The sequence below is a fragment of the Nerophis lumbriciformis genome, linkage group LG29 (assembly GCF_033978685.3).
Source record: "Nerophis lumbriciformis linkage group LG29, RoL_Nlum_v2.1, whole genome shotgun sequence".
NCBI classification, from domain to species: Eukaryota; Metazoa; Chordata; class Actinopteri; order Syngnathiformes; family Syngnathidae; genus Nerophis; species Nerophis lumbriciformis.
In genome coordinates, this window is record NC_084576.2 from 8,685,001 (window position 1) to 8,712,254 (window position 27,254).

Sequence of the window (27,254 nt, forward strand, 5' to 3'; positions counted from 1 at the left end):
AGCGAGACGCGCTTGGAGGTGCGCTCAGCGCGGCTCCCATATGATTGCGCACTGGTGTGCGTCTGGGTCGTGACAGCGTGGCACGCGAATGCTGCATTGGATCAGTCTCTTTTCTTTAACAGGCAAAAGCTTTATAACCTCACTAATGCCTTGCATCGTCTATATTAGATATATAACAACGGGCGGGTGCGGGCGGATGGCGGGCGGATGCGGTTCTGATCAAATGTTAGATCGGGTGGATTGCGGATGGTTGACGACTTTCTGATGCGGTTGCGGATGAAATAATTGCCTATCCGCGCATCTCTACCGCGCACCAAATCAAACCCATCTGAATTCTAAACAAAATAAACACTTATTGTGTGTAATTTTGCAATGCAACTCTGAGTGACAGTGACAACAAGCGGCCCTAACGGTGTTCGTCAACACCGTTGATTATTGTAACGTCTATCGAGATGCTTCGAGGACAGGAATTATATCGATCACTTTATTGAGCAAAACTGTTTATATTCGGCCATAACCACACCAAAAACATGAGTAAAAAACTTCTATCTCGAAAAACTAGTCATTTTCTGCCGTACAAACCAGGCTAAAACCAACTTGTCATCCGTCATCAACATGCATAGCACTAAGTCACTGGTGCGTTTATGGCCACACAAAAAGTCTGACAACTCAAACACCACACAAAGTTACACTATGACTCCTCAGTCATACGTGTGCTTATTCTACTGTCATTTATTATTAATGTTAATTTATTGATATTAATCATGGAATGCTGTTACTAGAGAAAGTTACAGGAATTCATCCTATGCTTACATTTCATTGTGCAACATGAGGATGTTTAAGGGCAGCTAAATGTGATCTCTGAAAGGGGTACAAATGATTTCCAAAGCAGGACCGCCACCCAGACATATTGTACAATACTAATCCATAGCTTATGAAAAACAAGATTTCTTTTATTTTCATTACAAGTGGGCCAAATCACTAATATTACTAAATAATCTCATGAAAATGACTCCTCTCATTTGAGTGTTATTATAAAAGATTGGTTTGAGACAGGTGTGCTGCTGGTATTGCCACGTGTGATGTTGCTCACATGTGCTCCACTGAATGCTCAGGGAGTTTTTGTGTTTGCTCAGACACATGAACAATTAGAGGGAACATTGGTAGCAGCACTACTAATTTGTTCTTTCATTTAAAAAGTCACCCGCGAGAGAATGAAGAGTGCTTGAAACTCCGCAGTTAACATCTCTGGCCGGTGCCACACCCAAAAAAATGCCGAAACAACCTGCACTGACAAATGAGCCTGACGTCTTCCATTTACAGATCAACACCATATGAAAAACATAGTCACAAACACAAGGAGATAACGTCCGCAGTAACTTTTTACATAGCGAAGGACATGGCCCCATAAACATCATCTATGCAACATTTTGACCAAAGAACCACCATTACATGTTATGTAGACCACAAGGAAGTGTTTTCCATTTAGAAAAATAATAATAATATGACTCCTTTAATGCGCCCTATTATATGCATCAAGTGTTCATTCAAGGCTAAGGCAAAATATCGAGATATATATCGTATATCGCGATATGGCCTACAAATATCGACATATTAATAAAAGCCAATATCGCCCAGCCCTAACACACCCATAAATACATATACATACATCCACATATATACAAACCCCGTTTCCATATGAGTTGGGAAATTGTGTTGGATGTAAATATAAACGGAATACAATGATTTGCAAATCATTTTCAACCCATATTCAGTTGAATATGCTACAAAGACAACATATTTGATGTTTAAACTGATAAACATTTTTTTTTTTGTGCAAATAATCATTAACTTTAGAATTTGATGCCAGCAACACATGACAAAGAAGTTGGGAAAGGTGGCAATAAATACTGATAAAGCTGAGGAATGCTCAACAAACACTTATTTGGAACATCCCACAGGTGTGCAGGCTAATTGGGATATAAAAAGAGCTTCCCAAAAAATGCTTTCACAAGAAAGGATGGGGCGAAGTACACCCCTTTGTCCACAACTGCGTGAGCAAATAGTCAAACAAGTTTAAGAACAACGTTTCTAGTTGTGTGCAATTGCAAGAAATTTAGGGATTTCAACATCTACGGTCCATAATATCATCAAAAGGTTCAGAGAATCTGGAGAAATCACTCCACGTAAGCGTGACCTTCGATCTCTCAGACGGCATTGTATCAAAAACCGACATCAATCTCTAAAGGATATCACCACATGGGCTCAGGAACACTTCAGAAAACCACTGTCACTAAATACAGTTCGTCGCTACATCTGTAAGTGCAAGTTAAAGCTCTACCATGCAAAGCGAAAGCCATTTATCAACAACATCCAGAAACGCCGCCGGCTTCTCTGGGCCCGAGATCATCTAAGATGGACTGATGCAAAGTGGAAAAGTGTTCTGTGGTCTGACGAGTCCACATTTGAAATTGTTTTTGGAAATACTCGACATCGTGTCATCCGGACCAAAGGGGAAGCGAACCACCCCCATACCATCTGTGATGGTATGAGGGTGCATTAGTGCCCAAGGCATGGGTAACTTACACATCTGTAAAAGCACCATTAATGCTGAAAGGTACATACAGATTTTGGAACAACATATGCTGCCATCTAAGCGCCGTCTTTTTCATGGACGCCCCTGCTTATTTCAGCAAGACAATGCCAAGCCACATTCAGCACGTGTTACAACAGCGTGGCTTCGTAAAAAAAAGAGTGCGGGTACTTTCCTGGTCCGCCTACAGTCCAGACCTGTCTCCCATCGAAAATGTGTGGCGCATTATGAAGCGTAAAATACGATAGCGGAGACCCCGGACTGTTGAACGACTGAAGCTCTACATAAAACAAGAATGGGAAAGAATTCCACTTTCAAAGCTTCTACAATTAGTTTCCTCAGTTCCCAATCGTTTATTGAGTGTTGTTAAAAGAAAAGGTGGTGAACATGCCCATTCCCAACTACTTTGGCACTTGGTGTACTGTTGTGGATGAGAATGGAGCACTAGACTTCGCCTCAGACTACGACTCAATCACAGGCAACGAAAGAAACATCATCATCCACGCAAAAAACTCCATTCTCATCCACAACAGTACACAATGGCAAAAAAAGAACAATGCAACATTTGACGTCACTATGGGAAGTTTTGACGGAGCAGAAACGTGTGAACTCGTTGGGAGTTTCCTCCTCTCCCAGCTCGCTAGCCTCAACCTGAACCTTGGTATTTACCGTGATGACGGACTGGCAGTGTGTCGCGCCTCGCCAAGGAGCAGCGAGAATACCAAGAAGCGCATATGCCAAATTTTCAAAGAGAACGGCCTACGGATCACGATTGAAGCCAACAAGCAAACCGTCAACTTCCTCGACGTCACTTTCAACCTGAGAAATAACAGCTACCAACCATTCACGAAATCCAACACAACACTCCAATACGTGCACCATGACAGCAACCACCCACCCACCACCACGAAAAGAATACCTACCGGAATTAATAAAAGGCTATCGATGCTGTCATCTAGCAAAGCTGAATTTGACCAAGCAACCCCCCCGTACCAAAAAGCCCTTGATGAAAGCGGATACAATTTCACCCTCACCTATGAACCCACGCCAGGAAACCAACCAAAAAAGAACAGAAAACGAAACATCATCTGGTACAACCCCCCATACAGCAAAAACATCTCAACTAAAATTGGCCACAAATTCCTCACTCTGATTGACAAACACTTTCCCAAAGGCAACAGCCTAAGAAAAGTATTCAACAAGAACAACATTAAATTGAGCTACAGCTGTATGAACAATATACGACAAATTATCTCAAACCACAACAAAACAATTGCAAATGAGCCGTCGGCCCCCAGACAGAGCGACCCCAAAACCAACAAAGGCTGCAACTGCCGTAAGAAACCTGATTGCCCTCTCAACGGGGGGTGCTTAAAAACATCAGTTGTCTACCAATCTAAGGTAACACGCAAGGACATTAACACATCCGACACATATGTAGGATTAACCGAGGGAGAGTTTAAAACCAGATGGAACAATCACAAGGCTTCTTTCAGGAACCAAAACCTGCGGAATACCACAGAACTCAGCAAACACATTTGGGACCTCAAAGACAATAATGTTGAATATTCAATAACATGGCAAATTCTTGCATCCAGCACACCTTACAATAGTGGTAATAAAAGATGCAACCTATGCTTGAAAGAGAAACTGTTTATCATATACCGTCCAGATCTGTCATCCCTCAACAAGCGCAGCGAAAATGTATCAGCATGCCGCCACAGACGGAAACACCTCCTAGGTAACACGTGAGCCAATCACCACGCCCCTACACCAGCCTGTACCCACCCACTCTGTGCCCTATATAAACCATGGTATGTGAATGCTCCCATTAAAATCTCCTGATGATTGAGGGAACCCCCTCATGAAACAGGCCTGTAGAGATGAAGTAGTCTTGTGATTTTTTTCCCCACACATACATATATTGCGCTCTACTACGGTATCGAGCACTATTTTTTGGATAACCTTATTAAGACATATATATATATATATATATATATATATATATATATATATATATATATATATATATACATATATATATATATATACATACACATATACACATACATATACATATATATATATATATATATATATTTATACACACATTATATACACACATACACACAAGTGGTTTCACTCCATTAAGGACAATGGAACTTACCTTCGCATATCATTGGTTCAATAGTGAACACATGGCCAGGCTTCATAACACCAACTGCTTTGTTTTCTGGAAATGAAACATGAATGCATAAATTATTGTGATGATATACAGTGCATGTCATCTTCTCGCTACTTACTGGCATAATGTGGCACATTCGGAGCAGTGTGGAAAAGCCTGTGGATGCCATGGCCGCAGTAGCTTCGCACCACAGAGAAACCGCTTGCCTGAGCGTGCTTCTGGATGATGTTACCAAGCTCTCTGTAGCGAATACCAGGCTTCACTGTGTGTGAGCAATGTAAAAGACAGCCGCAATGTATCATTCAGAGAAGTATTTGACAAAAGTAGAACATTCCAGCTCTTACCAGAATCTATAGCTTGCATAAGGCATTCATAGGTCGTCTGAACCAGTTTCTTTGAGCCTTCATCCACCTCTCCAATGTAGAAGGTCTCATTGAGGTCACCATGGAATCCGTTGTGGTAGACAGTGATGTCCACTGCGTGAGATAGATGAGCATGTTAGAGCAATTCAAAATGTCACAAAATCAATAAAATCATGTAACAATGCCCTTTGTTATTAAGGGCATTAGAATGGGTTTTAGTGGTAATAACAAGCACCTGTTTTTAAGTGTGAGAAATGTGCAATTCAGAGAAATAAATGGCAAAGAATGTGAACAGTGGAGTCGCACGCCTAAAGGTTAATCACATCATTTGTCTTTTGGGATCACGCCGTGTGAGATGACTTTCTGGCAAGTCTGAGGGAGGTGTCTAATGGAAGGCACCGGGTATGCATGGTAAGTTCTTATAGAGGCTAAAATTGGCAAAACTCCTGCTGATGTAATTTGGGATACAAGTCCTGTGATTTAATTTTGCAGAACAGATTTACACACGTATGAACCTATTTCACATTTTTGCTGTTGACAAAAAATAAAAAAGCAGCTAAAAATTCCACTTGTCCAAGTACAGGGTTTTAACATTTATGTTGCTACATTTGGACCTAATCTTAAATTTGTTAGAAATATAGATGTAACAATACGCATATTTGTAATCAGATTTGTCGGAAGGGTACAGCGGTGTTAGTGTTTTCCAGAGAAACTGCAATCAAATCTGCGGAACTGGGTTGCGGTGGACGCAAAATATTTCAATGTGTGTATTACAAGAATGCGCATCTCATTATTTATCATCTAATTAAATAAAATCAATGACTGCATCTTATATAGTGAACATCAGCAAAAAACGATTACACACAAAATGTAGTCTATTAGCCATAAAAGTTTGTTTATAGGGTTGCAAAATTCCGGGAATATTCCATGGGAATTAACGGGAATGTATGGGAATTAACGGGTATTAATGGGAATAAACATTAAATGCAACATGCTAGATCTTGCAGCATTTAATGCAAATTCAGTAGAATTTCAACCCTTCACTGTGCATTCCTCCATCACATGTGCAGTGCATTCTTCCATCACATGCACAGATAATTCCCAGCATGCTACACACTACAGCAGGGCTATTGAGGCCACACTAGTATTTGAGCCCAAAGACTTCATCCAGTCAGGTAAGTTTTGATGATATTACTGGGGTAAACATATTTGATCTATGTTGGGCAGCACGGTGAAAGAGGGGTTAGTGCATCTGCCTCACAATACGAAGGTCCTGAGTAGTCCTGAGTTCAATCCAGGGCGCGGGATCTTTCTGTGTGGAGTTTGCATGTTCTCCCCGTGACTGCGTGGGTTCCCTCCGGGTACTCCGGCTTCCTCCCACCTCCAAAGACATGGACCTGGGGATAGGTTGATTGGCAACACTAAATTGGCCCTAGTGTGTGAATGTGAGTGTGAATGTTGTCTGACTATCTGTGTTGGCCCTGCGATGCGGTGGCGGCTTGTCCAGGGTGTACCCCGCCTACCGCCCGAATACAGCTGAGATAGGCTCCAACGACCCCACGCGACCCCAAAAGGGACAAGCGGTAGAAAATGGATGGATGGTATTTAAGTTTGATAGAGGTATAATTGCTTGTTACTGTATGACTGTAGACTACTCCAGCAGACTTCCACTCAAGCTAGCTAGCTGTTCCTATATGCCAATATCTCTAGCTAGCTACGTTTATGTACCACCACAGTCTCATAATGAACCGAAAATATTTGTCCTTTAGCCGTGATCCTAATTTTCTCTATGTTAAATCCCATTCATTTATGCTAACAATGTTAGCGATCCGAATTTACCTTTTTTGTGATCTGTAAAGTTCAACGAGCAAATACTAAATCAAAACGTGTAGTTTCTTCTGCCTTCTGTTCTGCTAGCCATTCTGTTGTAATACAAGAATGTAGGTTGTTGTTTGATTTAGCATGCTGATTGAGTGTTCATTTATTTATCTAGCCTATTTCTATTCTATTCATCAGTAATATATTTTTAAAGACTACTCCAATTGTTTAGCTGACTATTTATATCTGTGTGTGGCATTGCATTAGTGTTTTACAAGAATCAATAAATACAAACAGAATAATGCCACGTATGTGTGGAGACATTTCACCCCAACCAAAGTAGGCGGAAAGTCTGTCTACATTTGCAAATACTGTGCAAAGAGCTACGTCAAAAATGCAGCAGCATATATACAAGTGCCCAATAATATATCATTATTGTAATTCCTCATTAATTCCCATATATCCCCATTAATTCCCATGGACGGTGTCCAACTTTGAATAATCAAAAAATGGTCAATATTTCCAAACTTCCCGAGCTTAATTTCCTATGGTAAATTTCCGGAAAGTTTCTGGAAATTTACCGGAAACTTTCCACCCCTTTGAAATCCTATTTGTTTAGCATTAAGATGGTATTTATTCCATCCATCCATCTTCTTCCGCATATCCGAGGTCGGGTCGCGGGGGCAGCAGCCTAAGCAGGGAAGCCCAGACTTCCCTCTCCCCAGCCACTTCGTCCAGCTCTTCCTGTGGGACCCCGAGGCGTTCCCAGGCCAGACGGGAGACATAGTCTTCCCAATGTGTCCTGGGTCTTCCCCGCGGCCTCCTACCGGTCGGACGTGCCCTAAACACCTCTCGAGGGAGGCAATCGGGTGGCATCCTGACCAGATGCCCGAACCACCTCATCTGGCTCCTCTCGATGTGGAGGAGCGTTCGGGTGGCATTTATTGCATTAGTTTAATAAGAGAACATCAAAACACTAAATACACTTAGAAGAAGCCATGAGTGCTACAATATTTCTCTTTAAAGTGTTAAACCATTCAAACCGCAACAACTCCTTCACAGATAGCAAGCGATGATTGAAACATTAGCAAAACCAGAAGTAGAAAGTACATTTTCTTAGTAAAGGGTTTCCTAACAAATGTTTCCACATGAATGTGCATAAACATGCAGAATTCGTAACAAGCAGTGCCAAATCTGTTAGTGGTGATCCAAATTAATCCATAGTGGGCCTACCACAAATAAATGAACACCGTATTTCCTGGACTATAAGCCTCTACTTTTTCCCAATGCTGCGGCTTATGAAACGGCGTGGTGACCTAATGGATTTTTCTTCACCAACTGCCATAATGTTTTGTATTCAACAATTATTTTTCATATTACGCCGACACACACTGAAAATGTGAGTTATTGTTTGTGCTATGGCGCCATCTTTTAGACGAGTTCGTTCCCTGCAGATGCTGCAGGTTGACAATGTACTTCCGGTTTTCCTGCCAGAAGTGTATTCGTCCATAGCGTTTCTGTTCGAAATAACTCTCCAAGCAACATTTGTAGGTATTACAATATAACAAATGATACTTAAGTGTCTCATGTGTGATGTCTGTAGCAGTGTTTTCATGCATATTTGTAGGTGCTATTGTAGTGTAATCAAGCCAACGTTGTAAGCATTAGCGAATATGCTACTACGTTTACAAGTGAGTGTCTTAAGATTATTAACGTACAATGGCATTATTTTGTATTGTTTCAGCTTTGTTAATTTTCAAAAAAATGTCACAGTGGAGTTATTGAGTCTGAGTAGCTGATTGGAGGGCTTGCTTCTGCAGCAAGTGGGTTCATGATGACGACTTCTGTTTTGTTTGATCAACTGTTTTACTGCTGTGTGACAGACACCGTTTGGAAACAATTAAGGTAGGTAAATACACATTTACAATACATTTCGCACAGGTATATATATGCGGCTGATGGTCCGGTGCGGTTAATATATGACAAATATTTATTTCTTCTAAAACTTGGTGGGTGTGGCTTAAATCCAGATGTGTTAAATAGCCAGGAAATTACAGTACAGTGCTGTACGATGTGACACATTTAATCGCAAATGGACCTAAAAAATAGAACGTGCGACTTAAAAAAAACAACAAAACTATAGCAGGTGTGTGTGAATTTCAACCCATTAATTGCATTTTGCTCCTAAAAGAAATCCATCCAAATTTTATCAAACTAGAGTAAAATGTTTTCCCATCTGTATAGTATGTTTGAAATGAATTTAAACCATAACCATTGAAAAAATGGATTATGATTGACGTGGAAGTGTTGATCACTTGCGCCGAGAGACCCCAAAATTAAAAAACAAGGCATTGTGGAGATATTTAGTTACGTCAAGGGATATTTCCATTTATGTGTTAGTTTATAGGCCAAACTATATCGGGATATCCCTACATTTGTGTTAGCGACAGTGCTAGCACAGTTTAGGGATGTTCTGTGTTTGAGTGTTGCAGTAGGATGGCATTGTGTTTATATGTATAAGGGCACATGTGTACCTTGTTTGAGTGTTAAGAAAATTGTGATGTTTAAGACAATTTATATTGCTACAAAAACCTTTCTGTGCTACTAGTGAAAACCTAAGCGTACAGCACTGCGGTATATGGGAAACACTGGTCCCACTTGGAACCCATTGAGTGAGGAGTGGAAGGTTTAGCTGCTTTACATTACAGTAGGGTTGTCCCGATACCAACAATTTGGTTACTGGCACCAAAATGTATATCGATACTTTTCCAAATAAAAGGAACCAAGAAAAATGTCAATTTTGGCTTTATTTTAACAGAAAATTTTACAATACAATTAACCTATGTTTCTTATTGCACTAAAATAACAATATTACAAGGTTAAAATATAAATTAAAAGGCATTAAACACGTTGGGCTTTTCTTGTTGCACTCAAAGAACGATTTACAATTTTCCATATTACAAATAGTCTGCCATAATCAAAAATTTGATTAAAATAGAAAATAAAGCTTTATTGACATTATATTTAAGAATTCATGATTTATGGTTGCCAATCCTGGTTTAACAAATAAATCCATCCATCCATCCATACTGGCTCACCTGCACTGGCTTCCTGTGCACTTAAGATGTGACTTTAAGGTTTTACTACTTACGTATAAAATACTAAACGGTCCAGCTCCATCCTATCTTGCTGATTGTATTGTACCATATGTCCCGGCAAGAAATCTGTGTTCCCAGAGCCCAAAAAAAGTCTGCGGGCTATAGAGCGTTTTCTATTGGGGCTCCAGTACTCTGGAATGCCCTCCCGGTAACAGTTAGAGATGCTACCTCAGTAGAAGCATTTAAGTCCCATCTTAAAACTCATTTGTATACTCTCGCCTTTAAATAGACCCCCCTTTTAAACCAGTTGATCTGCAGTTTTTCTGCTCTGCCCCCCTCTCCTTCGTGGAGGGGGGGGGGGGGGGGCACAGATTCGGTGACCACAGATGAAGTGCTAGCTGTCCAAAGTCAGGACCCAGGGTGGACCACTCATCTGTGCATCAGTTGGGGATGTCTATGCGCTGCTGACCTGTCTCCACTCAAGATGATCTCGTGCTGGCCCCACTATGGACTGGACTCTCACTATTATGTTAGATCCACTATGGACTGGACTCTCACAATATTATGCTAGATCCACTTGACGTCCATTGCACCGGTCGCCCAGGGTGGGGTCCCCACATCTGCGGTCCCCTCCAAGGTTTCTCATTGTTATCAAAATGGGTTAAGTTTTTTCTTGCCCTGATGTGAGATCTGAGCCGAGGATGTCGTTGTGGCTTGTGCAGCCCTTTGAGACACTCGTGATTTAGGGCTATATAAGTAAACGTTGATTGATCCATCCATCCATTTTCACCGCTTGTCCCTATCAATTATTAGTAAATACTAAAAACAAAACTATGGATAAATGTACACAGATAAGCCATGTAACAGGTAAAACACACTTTTGTTAAAGATAAAACACAAATTGCAGCAATTTGTTACAAAATTCATTTATTTCACTTGCATTAGTTGACGCAATTGGACGGTCTTAACCCCGCCAATATTTGGCAGAAAGCCAAGCAGCTGTGTGCACGTCTCCGTATCTACATGTCCACAGTAGGGGAGCTGGTTAATTTATGAGAGTAGCGTATGAGAATTTGAAAGAATGGCAATGTGTTGGCTGAGTGACATCAGTGAGTGAGTGGGCGAGTAAAGAGAGAGCAGAAAAGAGTCCGCAGTCGTCTTGGACTCCATGCCACTGGACTCGGACCCGATTCTGTCAAGGATCGTGTGGTGACTGTCTGTGCACCAGTCTCCCCACGTAAAACAAAGTCACGCACAGGCATCCTCCATAAAGGGATACACCCCTACCAGGAGGATCGTCTTACTCGTTTGAGTGACCGCCGATGATGAAAGAGAGAGAGAGGGAGCGAGAGAGGGAGCGGGCGCACTGCACAGTAGAAGGATGACTAATAATAAAAACTAACAAAGCAACCTGATTGTCCCGAATTGGCAGACTCATCATGCTGACCCGAAAGCGGAGATTAGCCGACCCATTGTCGGGTAAAGTGAAGGGTCTTAACCCTGGCGAAAACATCGACCCTGAAGGGAATGTCTCTCCTCTGCTCCTCGACTACGGTCTGCATGGGAGCAGAAGAGCTGGAAAGATGCAACAACTAAATTACCTGTCACTCTTTATAACGCTTGTGCAGATCTGAATGGTTATATTTTTTAAATGTTTACCTAAGTTTTAAGCAAGGTGGTAATACTAATCGCCACATTTGGCGAGACTTGTTTTAAAGAAACACTTGTAGCGCGGCGCGTCCCTGTTTAAAGCGTCACCTTTATCGTTAGTTTCAAAGCCCAAATACCTCCATATTGCTCTTCATGCACCCTCTTTAATTTCTGTTTTTTGCCATTCTTCCACTCCACGATGTTATTGCTAGTATGCCCTTTGTGTGTGCGTTCTGACACACTCAACATCATAGTCACCACCACACAGCGGCATTTGGATGAAAGAACGGTATTGGTATTTTTAGTGAGTATAGTACCGATTGCAATGAATTATTATCGTGGTACTTTATTAGTACCGGTATACCGTACAACCATACGTTACAGTTATGCGTAGACTACTCTAGTGTTGCCCAAACCCGTTCCACTCAAAGCCACAAACGCGAAGACATACAGTGCAACCCAAAATCTAGTAAGAGGGAGTCGTGGCTAGTGACAGACTAAAGAGAAGCCGGAGCTAAAAAGCTCTCTTCTATCATTAAAGTCTCATGTTTGGGAACACTTGTCATTCCAGGTAACATACCCAAATTAACAAAGACAAAGGGATAAGATGAAAGTAGTGTGGCATCATTGTTCAGTAGAGAGGGTGAACCGAGCAACAAGCTAAAACTATTGTTGCACTTCAACCAATAAGAACTTTCATTTACTAAAAAAATATATTAATTCACACATTCCCACTGTTCAAACTGTATGCAGTTTTATGTTTCATTTTCAAATCCATTAAAGATGTTGACAAAAATGCTAAGCAGTTTTATTTTGCATTTTGTTGCAACTATTGTTAATATAGAATGCTTGAAATAAATTGACTAAATCTATGGTATAATGTATGAACATGTAATGTCCCATACCATTAAGGATATCGCCATCTTGTAGTGGTCTTCGGTCTGGGATTCCATGGCAGATTACTTCATTGACAGACGTGCAGCAGGATTTGGGGAAGTTGTAGTAGTTTAGAGGAGAAGGGTAGCAGTGCCTTGCTGTACAAGCCTGAACAGACAAATAGGAAGTTAACACTGAATATTGGATCAAATTAGGGACCTTACGTGGTTGCTGTGTTCATTTTGGGATAGTAGATAAGTTTAAGTAGGATAATGATACTACAGTCAGTTCTTTAACCATAATAAATCACATAACTCCCCAGACAACAGGCAGTTAACTGTAAGCAGAATGCAGATGACAGAGCAATTCTACAGAATAATTCCCATGTCCGTGATGCATCATTTATTAGTTCTTCTTGTGATGTTAATCTTCTAGAGCAGAGGTGTCAAACTCAAATACAGAGTGGGCCAAAATTTAAAACTGAACAAAGCCGCAGGCCAAGGTTGAAAAAATTAACCTTTTAATAGGGACCCAAACAAGTTTTGCATTAAATATTGAACAAGCAAGGTTTATATAACTTTATAGTGACATGCAAAATCGATTTAATAATAATAATTAAAAAATATCAATGGCATATCAAATACAATTTAAATAAAAACTGAATGCCTCTTTTTTATTTGCAGCCTTCTGAGGTAAATATCAACATTAACTTTTTCCACAGGCTAATAAATTTGGAAATAAAATAATGAATAAACCAACCATTCAGGACTTTAAACTGCTCAGTTTGCAACACACTGATCTAATCTGATGTGCCCAAGCCAGATACCTGCCATCTTTTCTTGGATGCTAGTTCATTAATGTCGGGGCTCAGGCTTTGAGCTGAGGCAACCTTCAATATCGAACGAAGGTGTTCCTTAGTAATTATATCTCGTATTCCAGTCTAGGGGGCGTGCCTTACAAGCACTGCTTTTAACGTCCTCCACGAGCTGTCGTCACATCCGCTTTTCATCCCTTTTAACAACGTACCCGCCCAGTCTCAATAAATGAGCGGCTTCTGTACGCGCACACGTGAATGCAATGCATACTTCATCAACAGCGATACAGTTTACACTGAGGGTGCCCGTATAAGCAACTTTAACATTGTTATAAATATACGCCACACTGTGAATCCACACCAAACAAGAATGACAAACAGATTTTGGGAGAACATCCGCACCGTAACACAACATAAACACAACAGAATAAATACCCAGAACCCTTTGCAGCACTAACTCTTCCATGATGCTACAAAATACCCCCCCCACACACACACACCTTGTAGCGTCCCGGAAGAGTTAGTGCTGCAAAGGGTTCTGGGTATTTGTTCTGTTGTGTTTATGTTGTGTTACAGTGCGGATGTTCTCCCAAAATGTGTTTGTCATTCTTGTTTGGTGTGGGTTCACAGTGTGGCGTATATTTATATCAGTATTAAAGTTTTTTATACTGGCACCGCCAGTGTAACCTGTATCAATGAAGATCAAGTATGCGTTGGATTCGCTTGTGTGCGCGTGCCACAGCCGCACAAATTATTTAACTGGGCCAGCACTCGGACTGGATGAATAGCGGACGTGACGATTTTCGGGAGGTGCACTGAAATATGGGAGTCTCCTGAGAGGATTGGCAATTATGACAATTAGCGGGGAATGCAGGTGTACCGCGGCACCGCCGCTGAATGTAATCGGCGGGCCAGCTCTAGTGTTAATTTGATATCACCTCAAGGGCCAAGTGACATTACACGGCGGGCCAAATTTGGCCCGCGGACCAGAGTTTGACACCCATGTTCTAGAGTAATCCAACAGATTCCATACTTGCTTCAGATAAACTAAAAGTTTGACAGCAGAGGTGACATTATTGATTACTAATAATTTGTTATGTGAAAGACAATTTCCATTAATGTGCATACCAGATGTACTGCGTGGTCAATTTCTTCTGTTGTAACACCTGGTTTCACCATTAGAGCTGCAATATCGAGGACTTCTCTTGCCAGCTGCAATTGAAAATTCCAAAAATAATACATGATACATAAACCAAAACAAGGGCTGTCAGTGCATGTAATACAACAAATTATTTCACGTTAATAATAATAATAACTGGGATTTATATAGCGCTTTTCTAAGTACCCAAAGTCGCTTTACATGTAGAACCCATCATTCATTCACACCTGGTGGTGGTAAGCTACTTTCATAGCCACAGCTGCCCTGGGGTAGACTGACGGAAGCGTGGCTGCAATTTGCGCCAACGGCCCCTCCGACCACCACCTATCATTCATCATTCAATTCACCGGTGTGAGTGGCACCGGGGGCAAAGGTTACCTTGCATACCACTCTCATGCACTCGATGTCCTCAGGAGAGAGGATCTTGATTTGTGATGTTCCTTTTAGAAACTGCTCTGATTCAGACATCCCTGGGAGAAAAACAATTGCAATAAGTGACATGATACAGACAATAGAAACATTGATGAAGCTGTGGACAATTCTGTCCAGTGACATTGCATATACAGTGTTTCCCACACATTCATTTATTTGTGGCGGCCCGCCACGAAAGAATTACGTCCGCCACAAATGGATTTTTTGGCTTTTGACTCGCTCGACCGCTCATAAAAGCAATGGGACTGTCTGTGAATGTTGCTTGTAGTTACACCTCCGGTGCAGTAGGTGGCGGTAGCCTACTATGCATTGTAACTCCGTCAATAGCAAGAAGAAGAAGAAGAAGAAGAGGGACGGACGGACGAACGGAATCAAAATACTCGCCGGTTACTTTTCATAATGATGGCGCTTCCTACGTTTCTACCTCAAACGTCCAAAAGCTGCTGAAAGCCTTGATCCAGGATGCCATGGGGAAACAAACTTAAATGGTGCCTTTTGGCGACAGTTAGCAGCTTGGTGGCTCATAGCCGGCTAGCTAACGCGGTAGCATTGCTTCATTTTTACAGGTGTTATAGGTAGATAGTAGTGATGGGTCCGGCAACACCGATGCATCGGCGCATGCGTCGAGCTCAAAGAGCGAAACCCTGTGTCGGTGCGCGTACCGCTTTTAGAAAGTCACGTGACCGATCATGAGCTGTTTTGGTCACGTGACCGATACGCGAACTGTGTCGCACTGACGCCTTCTCTGTGCCCTGTGAGCGGCTCTTTTCTACAGCCGGAGAAATAATAACTAAGAAGAGAAAGCGTCTAAAATTGAATACGTTGGAAAAACTGTTTTTTTTTAAAATAAAAATGTGTAAAAAAAATTAAATAATAATTTCCAGGTCCACAAGCATCCTCATTCACAACATGTTCTCTTAGATTTCCATGTTATGATACATGTTCACATTATTTATTGACTGTGTCTAAAAAAGACAAAAAATATATTTTTATTTAAATGAAGTTATGAAATAATCCTAAATGAAATACAATGACTTGGTTTATATTATTGTATATACTAGGTCAGTGGTTCTCAACCTTTTTTCAGCAATGTACCCCCTGTGATTTTTTTTTTAATTCAAGTACCCCCTAATCAGAGCAAAGCATTTTTGGTTGAAAAAAAAAAGATAAAGAAGTAAAATACAGCACTATGTCATCAGTTTCTGATTTATTAAATTGTATAACAGTGCAAAATATTGCTCATTTGTAGTGGTCTTTCTTGAACTATTTGGAAAAAAAGATATAAAAATAACTAAAAACTTGTTGAAAAATAAACAAGTGATTCAATTATAAATAAAGATTTCTACACATAGAAGTAATCATCAACTTAAAGTGCCCTCTTTGGGGATTGTATTAGAGATCCATCTGGATTCATCAACTTAATTCTAAACATTTCTTCACAAAAAAAAAAAATCTTTAACATCAATATTTATGGAACATGTCCACAAAAAATCTAGCTGTCAACACTGAATATTGCATTTCTTTTCACAGTTCTTTTTGACAGACATTTTAGTGACAAACCTGAGCTTGTGCTTCACTGAGTTTATGAACGTACATTCATATTTTGTTGAAGTATTATTCAATAAATATATTTATAAAGGATTTTTGAATTGTTGCTATTTTTAGAATATTTTTTTTAAATCTCACGTACCCCTTGGTATACCTTCAAGTACCCCCAGGGGTTCGCGTACCCCCATTTGAGAACCACTGTACTAGGTCATAAAATCAGTGTCAGTTGAGTCGGTCCATAGGTTGCCTGTAGGGATTTTTAATGTCCAGCAGATGTCAGTATTTAGTGACACAGTATCGACACAGTATCAATACAGTTTTGCAATGTGTAGAAACGCTTCATGACGCCTCATCAACCCATCACTAGTAGATAGGTTATAGCTGCATCGCTCGCGGCTCGTCATATATTTAACGTTAATCCGTGATTTCACCGAGCGTTTCACTGACGGTGAGCAGCCTGACGCTGCTTCATTAACACCGCCGCTGTTTGACTCGTGGCCCGGGGCAGACGCACGTAGTAACAGTCACGTGTTACAATACCGACGAGCTAACGTGTCCAGGTTATAACCATGTTGTCAATAAACACACATGGACTGAAGCTAAATTGTCCACTGTAGCATGTGAATGCAATGAAAATAATAAAATCTGAGCCAACCAGCTGTTAAAATGTTGTCCAGGTTAATGTTTTGGCCATTAAAGGCCCTTCATTTCAAGATTTCAACTGTGATCGGGCTTTAAACAGGTGGCTGACCTGTTCAGATGGGTGTAACTGCTACTGGTCAAATAATGTGAAATAGCATTTAATTTTACATGTATGCAATGCCATTTAAATGTAATTATAGATAATAATAATAATAAATACTGTGTAGTGTTGTAAATAGTCAACGGGAAGGATTTTAGTAAGATATAAGCCATGAGCACTACACAGCCAGAAAAAAACCTAGGCAGGACAAGTAAAAATATTGGGGCAAGAAGATTTGAGAAGTCGGGCAAGTAGAAAAAACCTTAACGTTGAACCCTGCATGTGTTGAGCTGCTGCCGCTTAAGGTTAGACGGCACTGTACATAGAGCGCTTCTGCTCGTTAGTAATAAATTCTAATGTTGGATGTTCACTCCTTCACACAGATGAGTATAGAAAAATATTTTCAACGGCCAAAAAGGGCTGGACTTGGAGAGGAGGTAGGCCTACAGTCCGGACCACAGGTGCGACCTGTTCAGCAGCAGGAGGACGAGGTTGACTGACTGTGGCAGGACACCTCTGCCTCTGTTTCACTTCATGTTGCTGGTAAATAATATGGTTGTAGTAGTAGGCTAAAGTTAAATTATTTAGTATTCACTAATTAAAGGGGCAGAGCTTTAAGAGACATTTTAGCTTTTATATTTTATAAGATATATTTTTTGTAAGAACCACAATTAATAAATATATTTCAGTGAATCACTAATTGTTCAAATCTGTATATAAATATGTACATAAAATGTTGTAATTATATTCCAACTCCGCGTTCTTCTTGGTCATCGCCGCTGACGCCACCCCCCCGCCCCCCGACCACACCACCACAAATAGATGCCCGTCCTGTGGGAAACACTGATATACATACACACTTAGTCACAGGTGGACAAAACGATAAATCACTAAAGGTCAGTAAAGTGGTACCTCGGCTTACAAGTGCCCTCTTACAAATTGTATGAAATACCAGCCGTCTCCTGGTTAGGTACAGTATATCAAACTTATATCTGTCAGTAGATGCAATACGGAAGCCCTAAAAACTACAAGATGACTGACGGGGCGAAGACGCAGTCAAAGTGGAGGCCCTAAAATAAGTATGGTGTCATTCCCGGGCCGCCAGTTGAATAGCCCTGCTCTACAACATGTGGTACTGCTGTGGTAAGCGGGTGTGCCTCCCTCCATATGGTGTGGATGCATGGATATAAATGCACATGGTTCAGAACAGTTAATTTTTTTGTAAACTTTGACATAATAAATAGTATAAATGGCGTGGTGTGTTACAGCTAAATCTAGTTATCTACATTTTTGAAAAACAGCAAGTTTAACCATACTAGGTATAGAGAATGAAAATGCATGTTTACAGTTGTATCATTTCTACCCAACTGTATGGTCTGTTCTTAAAATAAAATTCTGATTTGTCTATTTTTTTTATTCTTGTACATACCTGTTGCACACCATCACTCTATGTTATGTCCATTTGTGTGTTTAGTGGTCTTATTAAAGGTTTGTGTATATATAATATAAATATATCTGACAATGGGGTGAGTTAGTACAATATTTGCGTGTGGATTTGGGCTGATTTGGACCAAAAAGTCCAGGGCCAAATTGTTGTCCCAGTCCACCCATAGTGTATACAGACTACACTAGATCGTATCAAAGTGTAATTTCTTCAGCGCTGTCCAATAAATATAAATATTTGCAGAAATGTGAGGGGTGCACTAACTTTTGTGTCGTACTATAAAGACATTATTCATCAAACAGTCGGAACAAACTCAAGCACAATACATTGGACCAAAAAGAGCCCCCTAAAAAGACCCAACCAAGGATATAACAGTTTATTCCTGAACCCTGTTACATTTATCAATACCCAGTGAATGATTATGATTCAATATGGTTTCATTAACGGAAAACTAGATAATTGATGGTAAACCAGTGTCTTTCTTGGTCAAAGCACTGGAATCTGCAAATCATTTGATCTATAATGTATAAAGTCAACAAGAGTTGCTTGGCAACAGTGATTTGAGGCAGGCTTTGCCCAAGTCCAATACAACCCTTGTTTAAAGAGCAGCTCCATAAAAGACTGATTCATATATTCTTAGAATAATGATAAGGATCATTTGTGCACTTAAAACAGATTTAATAGTGAAAAATAGATTTTACTTAAATAATAGTTTAAGATCAGTTCCACTGTAGGACACATTGGTTTGTAGATGACGTCCACTGTTCCCTGAAAAAGCTTCACATGAAAATGAAGACGTAACCATAGCTACCAGAGTAAAGCTCTACAAGGCAGATGACGAGGTTTCCATGGTAACACATTGAATGACTTGCTGAGAGAATAAAACAACTATGGGAGAAACAATTATCTAACAAGTGAGTGGTGTTGGTCAAATTAACAGCCCAAATAGTTCAACGTAAACATTAATAAAATGACCTGTGATTAGGGCTGGGTTAAATAGCCCACAATTCATAATATATATATTTTATTTTTATGTTACAAGCAATGCAGTGTACAATATACCATATATTTACATTTCAATATGGCTAGTAATCATTTAGATCTAGCGCAGATACAAGATAAGATAAAAAGATAAGAATCTATATCGTCCTTGTACAAGCACACACAGTACACCAGTAGTTCAACGTAAATATTAATAAAATGACCTGTGATTAGGGCTGGATGAAATATTATATATATATATATATATATATATATATATATATATATATATATATATATATATATATATATATATATATATATATATAAATAATTTTTATGTAAGAAGCAATGCAGATTACAATATACCATATTTCCACATTTCAATATGGCTAGTAATCATTTAGAACTTGCGCAGATACAAGATGTTGCGGGTTCGCTCAAAAAACTATATAACCATTCAACCAATGATGGCTCAGTCGCAGATTTCGAGTTGGGGATGTGTATTGGACCAACTCTAGGTCACCAATGCACAGTGTGCAAAAATATATACAGTGCCAAAAATGGGTGAAAATGAAAAGTAAATACAAAAATAAATAAATAAAGTATTTACAAAATGCAGCAATAAAAAAAATAAAAAAATCATCTGCTGCTCAACAACCACCAATCACTGTATTTGTCTCCAACTCTCCACAACCAACCTGCTGAGTTACTCCCACTGAATGAACAGTCTCCCTTAAATAGTCCAAGCCCCTCTCTCGGGCATACAACTGACAGGGGAAAAAGGTGAAAAAACAAGCTTGTACCCTTAATGTACATATCCAGATAATTGACAGTCTTCTTCTTAGGTTCCGTCTAGTCAATGTCGACCTTGAATGATATCATGCACCAGTATTCTCCATTCTGCTCTTTCCACCACTCTCTCGTAGCTCAGCTAATGTCATTCCTGTTGTTTTTGTAATTCTTTCCATCCACCTTTGCCTTTGTATTCCCTTTCGACGTTTCCTTTCACATTTTCCAAGCACGATGTCTTAAGCTAAGTTGTTGTTTCTTCTCATGATATAGCCAACGTAACCTAGCTGTTGTTTAATGATCCAGTCTAATAATGAAATGATTGGTTTAATTTTCTCAAGCACTTCTTTATTTGTGATTCGTTTTGTCCACGGAATTTTTAAGATTCTGCGCCAACACCATAACTCAAAAGCAAGTCCTTTTTGTTAGTCTTCTTTTTTCAGTGTCCAACTTTCACATCCATAAATTGCTATTGGGAACATTCAAGTCTCTATCATTTTGATCTTGGTGCTTAGAATAATGTGGTATCCCTTGAGCATATTATTCAGTTTAATCAGTGATGCTCTGGCCATTGTTAATCTTCTTTTGATTTTCTTTGAACGCACACCGTCTATATATATTTTACTGCCTTGGTAGCAGAACGACTGCACTACTTATGTTTTCTTGATCCAACTTGAACTATCTGATGTTTTCTGTTGTCATTATCTTGTTTTTTCCCCCCACATTTAAGTATAGGCTCGCCTTAGACCTTTCATTTTTGACTTGAGCTAATAACATTTCAAGATGACTGCAGGATTCAGCCAGTAAAGGTGTCATCTGCGTATCTTAGATTATTGATATTCAAACCCCCTATTTTGACTCCGATTGCCTCACACTATTCCAGAACTTTCCTCGTTATATATTCTGCATACAGGTTAAATAGAAGGGGTGATAGTATACATCCTTGTCTTGCACCTTTGCATATCAGGAACCATTCAGTGTCACCATGTTCAATTCTTACTACCGCTTCTTGATTTTGATACAGACTTCTCATTAGTAATATTAAATGTTCTAGTATTCCCATATCTCTTAGTGAAAGCCATAGTTTATTGTGATCTAGGCAGTCAAACGCTTTGCTGTAATCTACAAAGCACATGCATAAGCTATTTTGGTATTCCCTGGTTGTTTCCATTAACCATCTTAAGTTGGCTATTTGTTCCCTTGTACCTCTTCCTTTACGGAAACCGGCATGTTCTCGTGGAAGCTCTCTTTCCATGTAATTGACAGTATTTAATGCTAAACATGATCCAATATATGTATATATATCCATTACAAATCACATGAAACTTAATATTTAGCAACCCCATGAATAAATAAGTCCACCTTAAGACCACTTGGTCTGGTCCACTGGTCATGTGACCTCCGCAAAGCGCGCTAAGGCGCACTTATATGGCGTCATCTTTACGTGCAGCGTCCTTTTGACTGACTCCGCGTGACGCCATGACAGCAGCCTATTGCCCGGTGAGTCTCTCTTGTGTGCGTGCTAGGGTCTCGCGTTGTGGTGTACATCTGACTACACGCTACTTAAAACGTTATCTTTCTCAAGTCACACCACTGACATTGTCTTTGTGACAGCATGCTTGCTCCCGCTGTCAGCGTGCAGGTGCGTCCTCGCTCTCCTGGTCAGAGAGAGAGAGAGAGAGAGAGACGTGCCGGTCCTCAAGTGTGATAAGAGCGCACCGTCAGACAAGATAAGATAAAAAGATAAGAATCTATATTGTCCTTGTACAAGCACACATAATACACCAGTTCAACACAATTTGGGCACAATTTCTCTCCTCAGAGCAGAACAGGTAGAATTAAATGTAAACATTACACACCTTGTACGCCCGACATGAAAAGTGACTCAACACCTTGCACATGTGAAACCTTAGGTGAATCCTTGGAATCAAGTGGACAACCCTCAAGCGTGCTGGTCTTATAGGAATTTATAGTTCTGAGGCAACATCTGCTATGTTTGATCGGCCACATCCACAGAATGCAAGATGGCAGGATCCCAAAATAACTACTGTATGGAGAGCTTACAATTGTCAAGAAACTACAAGGTCACCCGCAGCTCAGTTTCAACGTTGGTTGCTATGGGGCCATGAAAGTGATAACAGGTAAGAGAAGCTTGCTCAAGACGCTTGTTGGAAACAAGGGCAGACCCGTGGCCTTTGCAGAAGCCGAGAATGTACGCCTGGCCTCTTAAGAAATGGAGCCAGATGCAAAGTCAGCCAGCAAAACCTACCCCCAGCCTCGCTGTTTTGATGTTGCTGCAGCAAAAGAGACTGTCCCTCATACATTGGCCTGTACTCCCACAGAAGTTGATGCCCCACAGACATCATTAGATCACTCAGATCAGTCATTATGGAAGGATGCCAAAAATAGAAGAATTTAATGTACATAGCAAAGTGAGTTGCATTTTGCTTTAATTCAACAAGACTGACCTGTGCACTTTCATCCCAGCATCCATTACCTATCAGAGTTAATGGTTTCACCATGTATTGACAAGTTTTCATTAATCTTACTTGTTATGGCAGTTAAACATGTAATACCTCCTAAATTAATGTAGTAAGTGTCTTTCTGTACTTTAAGTTCTACATGTCTGTCATGCATCATCAGTGCAACTGATTGCTGGAGCGAGACAGGGTCATCGACCATACCACAACTGCTGGGGGGGTGGATGGATACTGTAAGACGTTTATTTCAAGTTAACATTTACTAAACAACACTTTCAAATTGTAAATTAATGTGTAAACTTTAATTGCTTGTATACATCAGTGCTCCTCACCAGTGCTTTGGCAAACGGCAAGCGGTGACCCACATTGTGGAGTTTTTAAAACTAAAATGTTGTATCTTATATTGAATGAAAATACAATAAAGTGCAGTTTGAATTTGAGGTACTGTAAAATGTGTACCAACACAAAACAAGTTTAATGATTGTCAGGAACAAAATGTTTTTTTATACAAAAAAAAGAACACAAACCTTTTACTTATTTATCATGGATACTGTGTTGCTTGTTACTCCAACAGCAGGGACAAGTTTTTTTTAGTACATGTTAAAAAGTCTCATTAAAAATATTTAGATATAAAAATGCTCTCCAATTAAATTAGTGGGTGCGTTGATTCTCCCAGTCAAGACCAATACAGTCACGCAGATGTTCTGAGTGTCTGCAAGTCCGTATTCGGGGAAGATTACTGCAGCAGATAGTGAAACTAAAGTCGCTGCTCCCTTTAGATGTTGTTTCAACTTCTATGCTAGTTTTAGTCATTTGTCTTTATTTTGTTCTTCTGGGCTGCACTTCCAGCTGTGTAAGGGGACGAGGCACAACGCGATTGAACATTAATTACGTGGATGAGGAGAGTGACTTTCGCGACGGTGGTTGGAGATGGTCGCGCACAAGCACACACTTTCACACAAACACACGCAAACGTACAAAAACGCACACACATTCACAGACACACACATGATCACGGTCAATAGAGGTGGATTGTTCCGTGCAGTATTACACCAAGCATTGTTGCTTCCCTACAGATTACTACTGCGGTAACTTCTAACAGATATTTCCGCCATGTTTGATCGAGGAAGTATGTTAACAGCTGTTCACCATGATCGAACTCAAATTAATCGTGATCACAATCATATAATTGCCCAGCCCTAATTGGCACACACTACTAATGAATGCTAGTAACAATTAGGGATGTCCCGATCCAGGTTTTTGCACTTCCGATCCGATACCGATATTGTTTTTGCAGTTCCGATCCGATACCAATACTGACCGATACTGGCCTATCCGAGCATGTATTAAAGTTTAAAGTTATTTAGCCTACTTAGTTGTCAGAATCATGTTGAAAAGGGTTTTAGTACTCTTGCTAACAACTAGCCAGCTGAATTAGGTGAGTTTGAATAATACACAATGGTTGGTAACAAGAAACTGAGCTGTTTATTCAAGGATAAACACAAAATAGACAAAATTATACATGACAAACAGAAATGGCATCATTAAAACTAGGGCTGGGCGATATGGCCTTTTTTTAATATTGCGATATTTTAAGGCCATGTCACAATACACCATATATATGTGGATGTTTTGCCTTAGCCTTGAATGAACACTTGATGCATATAATCACAGCAGTATGATGATTCTCTGTGTCTACATTAAAACATTCTTCTTCATACTGCATTAATATATGCTACTTTTAAACTTTCATTTAGAGAAGAAAATCACAACTAAAAAAAAAATCACTATTTTTTTCATACGGTGTTGATCTGGAAATGTTTGCCTCGGGATTTTGATGGTGTGGACGTGTGGCACCGAATGGAGATAAGCGTCTCGACAGACGTTACAATATTTGAACAATGATGACGAAAACTGATTTCTCTGTCGTGTCCGTGTGTCGAAAATTGTTATGCGCTTATTTTTTTAATTTGATTTTGTGCGTGGCATAGATTTGCCGTGCGCAGAGGACGCTTGAGCAGTACGCAATTGCACAGGCGCACACCTTAGCGGTTGCGCTAGCATCACAGCTAACGTTAGCCATGCTGCTACCTCTATGCTCGGGGAGGACTTATACGTATAAGGTGTGCTTGCTCTCTGCTCGGGGAGGGCGTATATGTATATGACGTAACAGTATGTGACGTGTGTAAGAAGGTGCGCTTGCTGTCTGTGAGAGGGAGACACAGGAAAGAGTGAGAAGAGCCTGTCGTGTAATGCCAGCAGCTAAAAGCAACTGCGTGAGAATCACAGACCTGTGGATGTGTTGAAAATGCGGAACGGAATTTAGGGAACAGCAGAAAAGTGGAATGTATTATTTAAATAGGTGCGTTGGAAAACACGGACAGGAGTTTGTTTTTTTTAAACTGGATCTGGATCGGCATTTCCCCATGCCTTGCCGATACGCATTTTTTTGGCAAATATCGGCGGACATCCCTAGAAACAATGATACAATTTGCTGTGCTTTTGTTGATAGCATAACACTGGAGCCTCCAGGCATCACCACAAGAGAGCAGAGCAGAAAGGAGGCTCCTGGCAGAGAGCATGAACTAAAAGTGCCCACATTAGTACATCCGTAAATCTGTGACGTCACAAATGGCCCAATGTTAAAAAAAGACTGGAGAAAACAGCTTCCAGAGGCATCCAAAACTGTGTGCATGCTAACGCCCAAATGCATGAACCTTATGATTTGACGTTTTGGCATTGTTTAACACGAGAATCAAACATTGTAACAACATTTATAAGTCAGAAAAGAGGAAATGATCATAAGTCCCATTTATTTAATGTGTTAGATTTTTTTTTAGCTCTTAGAATAATATTTAACTTATATTGAAGAAGAAATACTTTATTTACGCTGATCCATTTTAGTGGTTTGCATTTATTGTGGTGGCCCACACTAATAAAGTTGGACCGCCACAAATAGATTTGGCACTACCAGTTAAGAATTCTCCATGTTTATGCAGAAACCGTTTATTTTAAAAGTGTCACTTATGCTTCTTAACTGTGCAGAAGTCAATGTTGATGTGAGTTTTCTAACACTTAAATAGACATATTTGAAGCATTAATGGCTTCTCCTAAGCGTGTGTGTGTGTGTTTTTCTTGATGTTCTGCCAACATTACAGTCGGAAAGACAGATTTTTTTACTGAGTAAATAACATCTGACTGTTTAACAAATAAGCTATTATGGCTAACCTGCACATGCTGATTTATAACTACAATTTGACACTGTTTACATGCACGTGCATTTGCATACACTTAGTTGATTCAATTATACAGAATAATACCATCTTGTACTTGTGTATTTTATTCTGTGTGCACTTCAAAGTCTCAAATAAGATGAGACCATCCGATGAGTTTGTATTCTCTAATCAAAACTACAGTTTAACAGTCAACACTATCGGTCGCCATGTTCATAGACACATTATAACTGGACTCGTCCTTATTTAAAAAAGCAAATATTGATAGATGCACATGCGTCAAGGCCAACTATAAAAATAAGCTGTTACCTCTGGGATGATCAGCATAGTCAGGTCTTTGGATGTCACTGGGTACAGGCCGCAAAGGTGTCTAGATCAGGGACCAAGGAGAACACATGTTATTTAATATGTTTTTCTCATTGTAGTTGTGCTTAGACTGGAAAAATAACAACAATTTATTTACTACAAAGCAATTTTTCTTTTGGTTTGTCTTTTTTTCTTCCTCACACACTTTAGAACAGTTTAGAAGTTCAGTTTGCCCTCTAACATACAATATTTTCTGTGAATTGTGTCCAAGTGTAGAAGCCAGACAATCCGGGAGCATTGTTGTCAGAGTAAACACAATGTACACATGTCTGAAACAGTTTTTACATCAAAGTTCAACAGAAGGACTGCATGTGTTTTTAAACATAAAAAATTAAGATTTCATACAACAGAACAAAGAAAAAGATGTTGACTTTGGGGAACATTGGTAGCTCACAAACTTTGAGCTGATTGTAGGATAGAAAATAAGCAAATGGTTAAACTTACGAGTGGGTAGTGAGGACGAAGTTTTCCTGTGAAGCGGTAGCCAGGCCATGGGTCGGTGCTGACGTCTTTCTCCACACAGTTCTTAGGCGCATTCTGGTTCTTTTCTTCTTCTGATAAAAAACAACATGGTCTGGTAAACATGTGGTACTACAGTGCCCTTTAAATCACCTACAATCTCCTTGCCTTCTGCAAAGCAAACACTGGTTTACCAAACTTTGACTTGCATAAGCCATGTTT

At 39.9% G+C, this 27,254-nt stretch overlaps 1 protein-coding gene across 2 annotated transcripts in view; it reads right to left on the bottom strand.

Moving 5' to 3' along the window:
• The window catches only part of metap1 (methionyl aminopeptidase 1), a 67,526-nt gene that overhangs the window by 9,963 nt on the left and 30,309 nt on the right, over positions 1 to 27,254 (bottom strand). For both annotated transcript variants that reach the window (XM_061925072.2, XM_061925073.2), the window contains 8 exons: positions 27,018 to 27,127; positions 26,517 to 26,577; positions 14,934 to 15,025; positions 14,525 to 14,608; positions 12,612 to 12,750; positions 5,123 to 5,254; positions 4,897 to 5,040; positions 4,761 to 4,826 (listed from right to left, as the gene is read on the bottom strand). In XM_061925072.2, the coding sequence (XP_061781056.1) occupies positions 4,761 to 4,826; positions 4,897 to 5,040; positions 5,123 to 5,254; positions 12,612 to 12,750; positions 14,525 to 14,608; positions 14,934 to 15,025; positions 26,517 to 26,577; positions 27,018 to 27,127 (828 nt within the window). The remainder of the gene's footprint in view (positions 1 to 4,760; positions 4,827 to 4,896; positions 5,041 to 5,122; positions 5,255 to 12,611; positions 12,751 to 14,524; positions 14,609 to 14,933; positions 15,026 to 26,516; positions 26,578 to 27,017; positions 27,128 to 27,254) is intronic.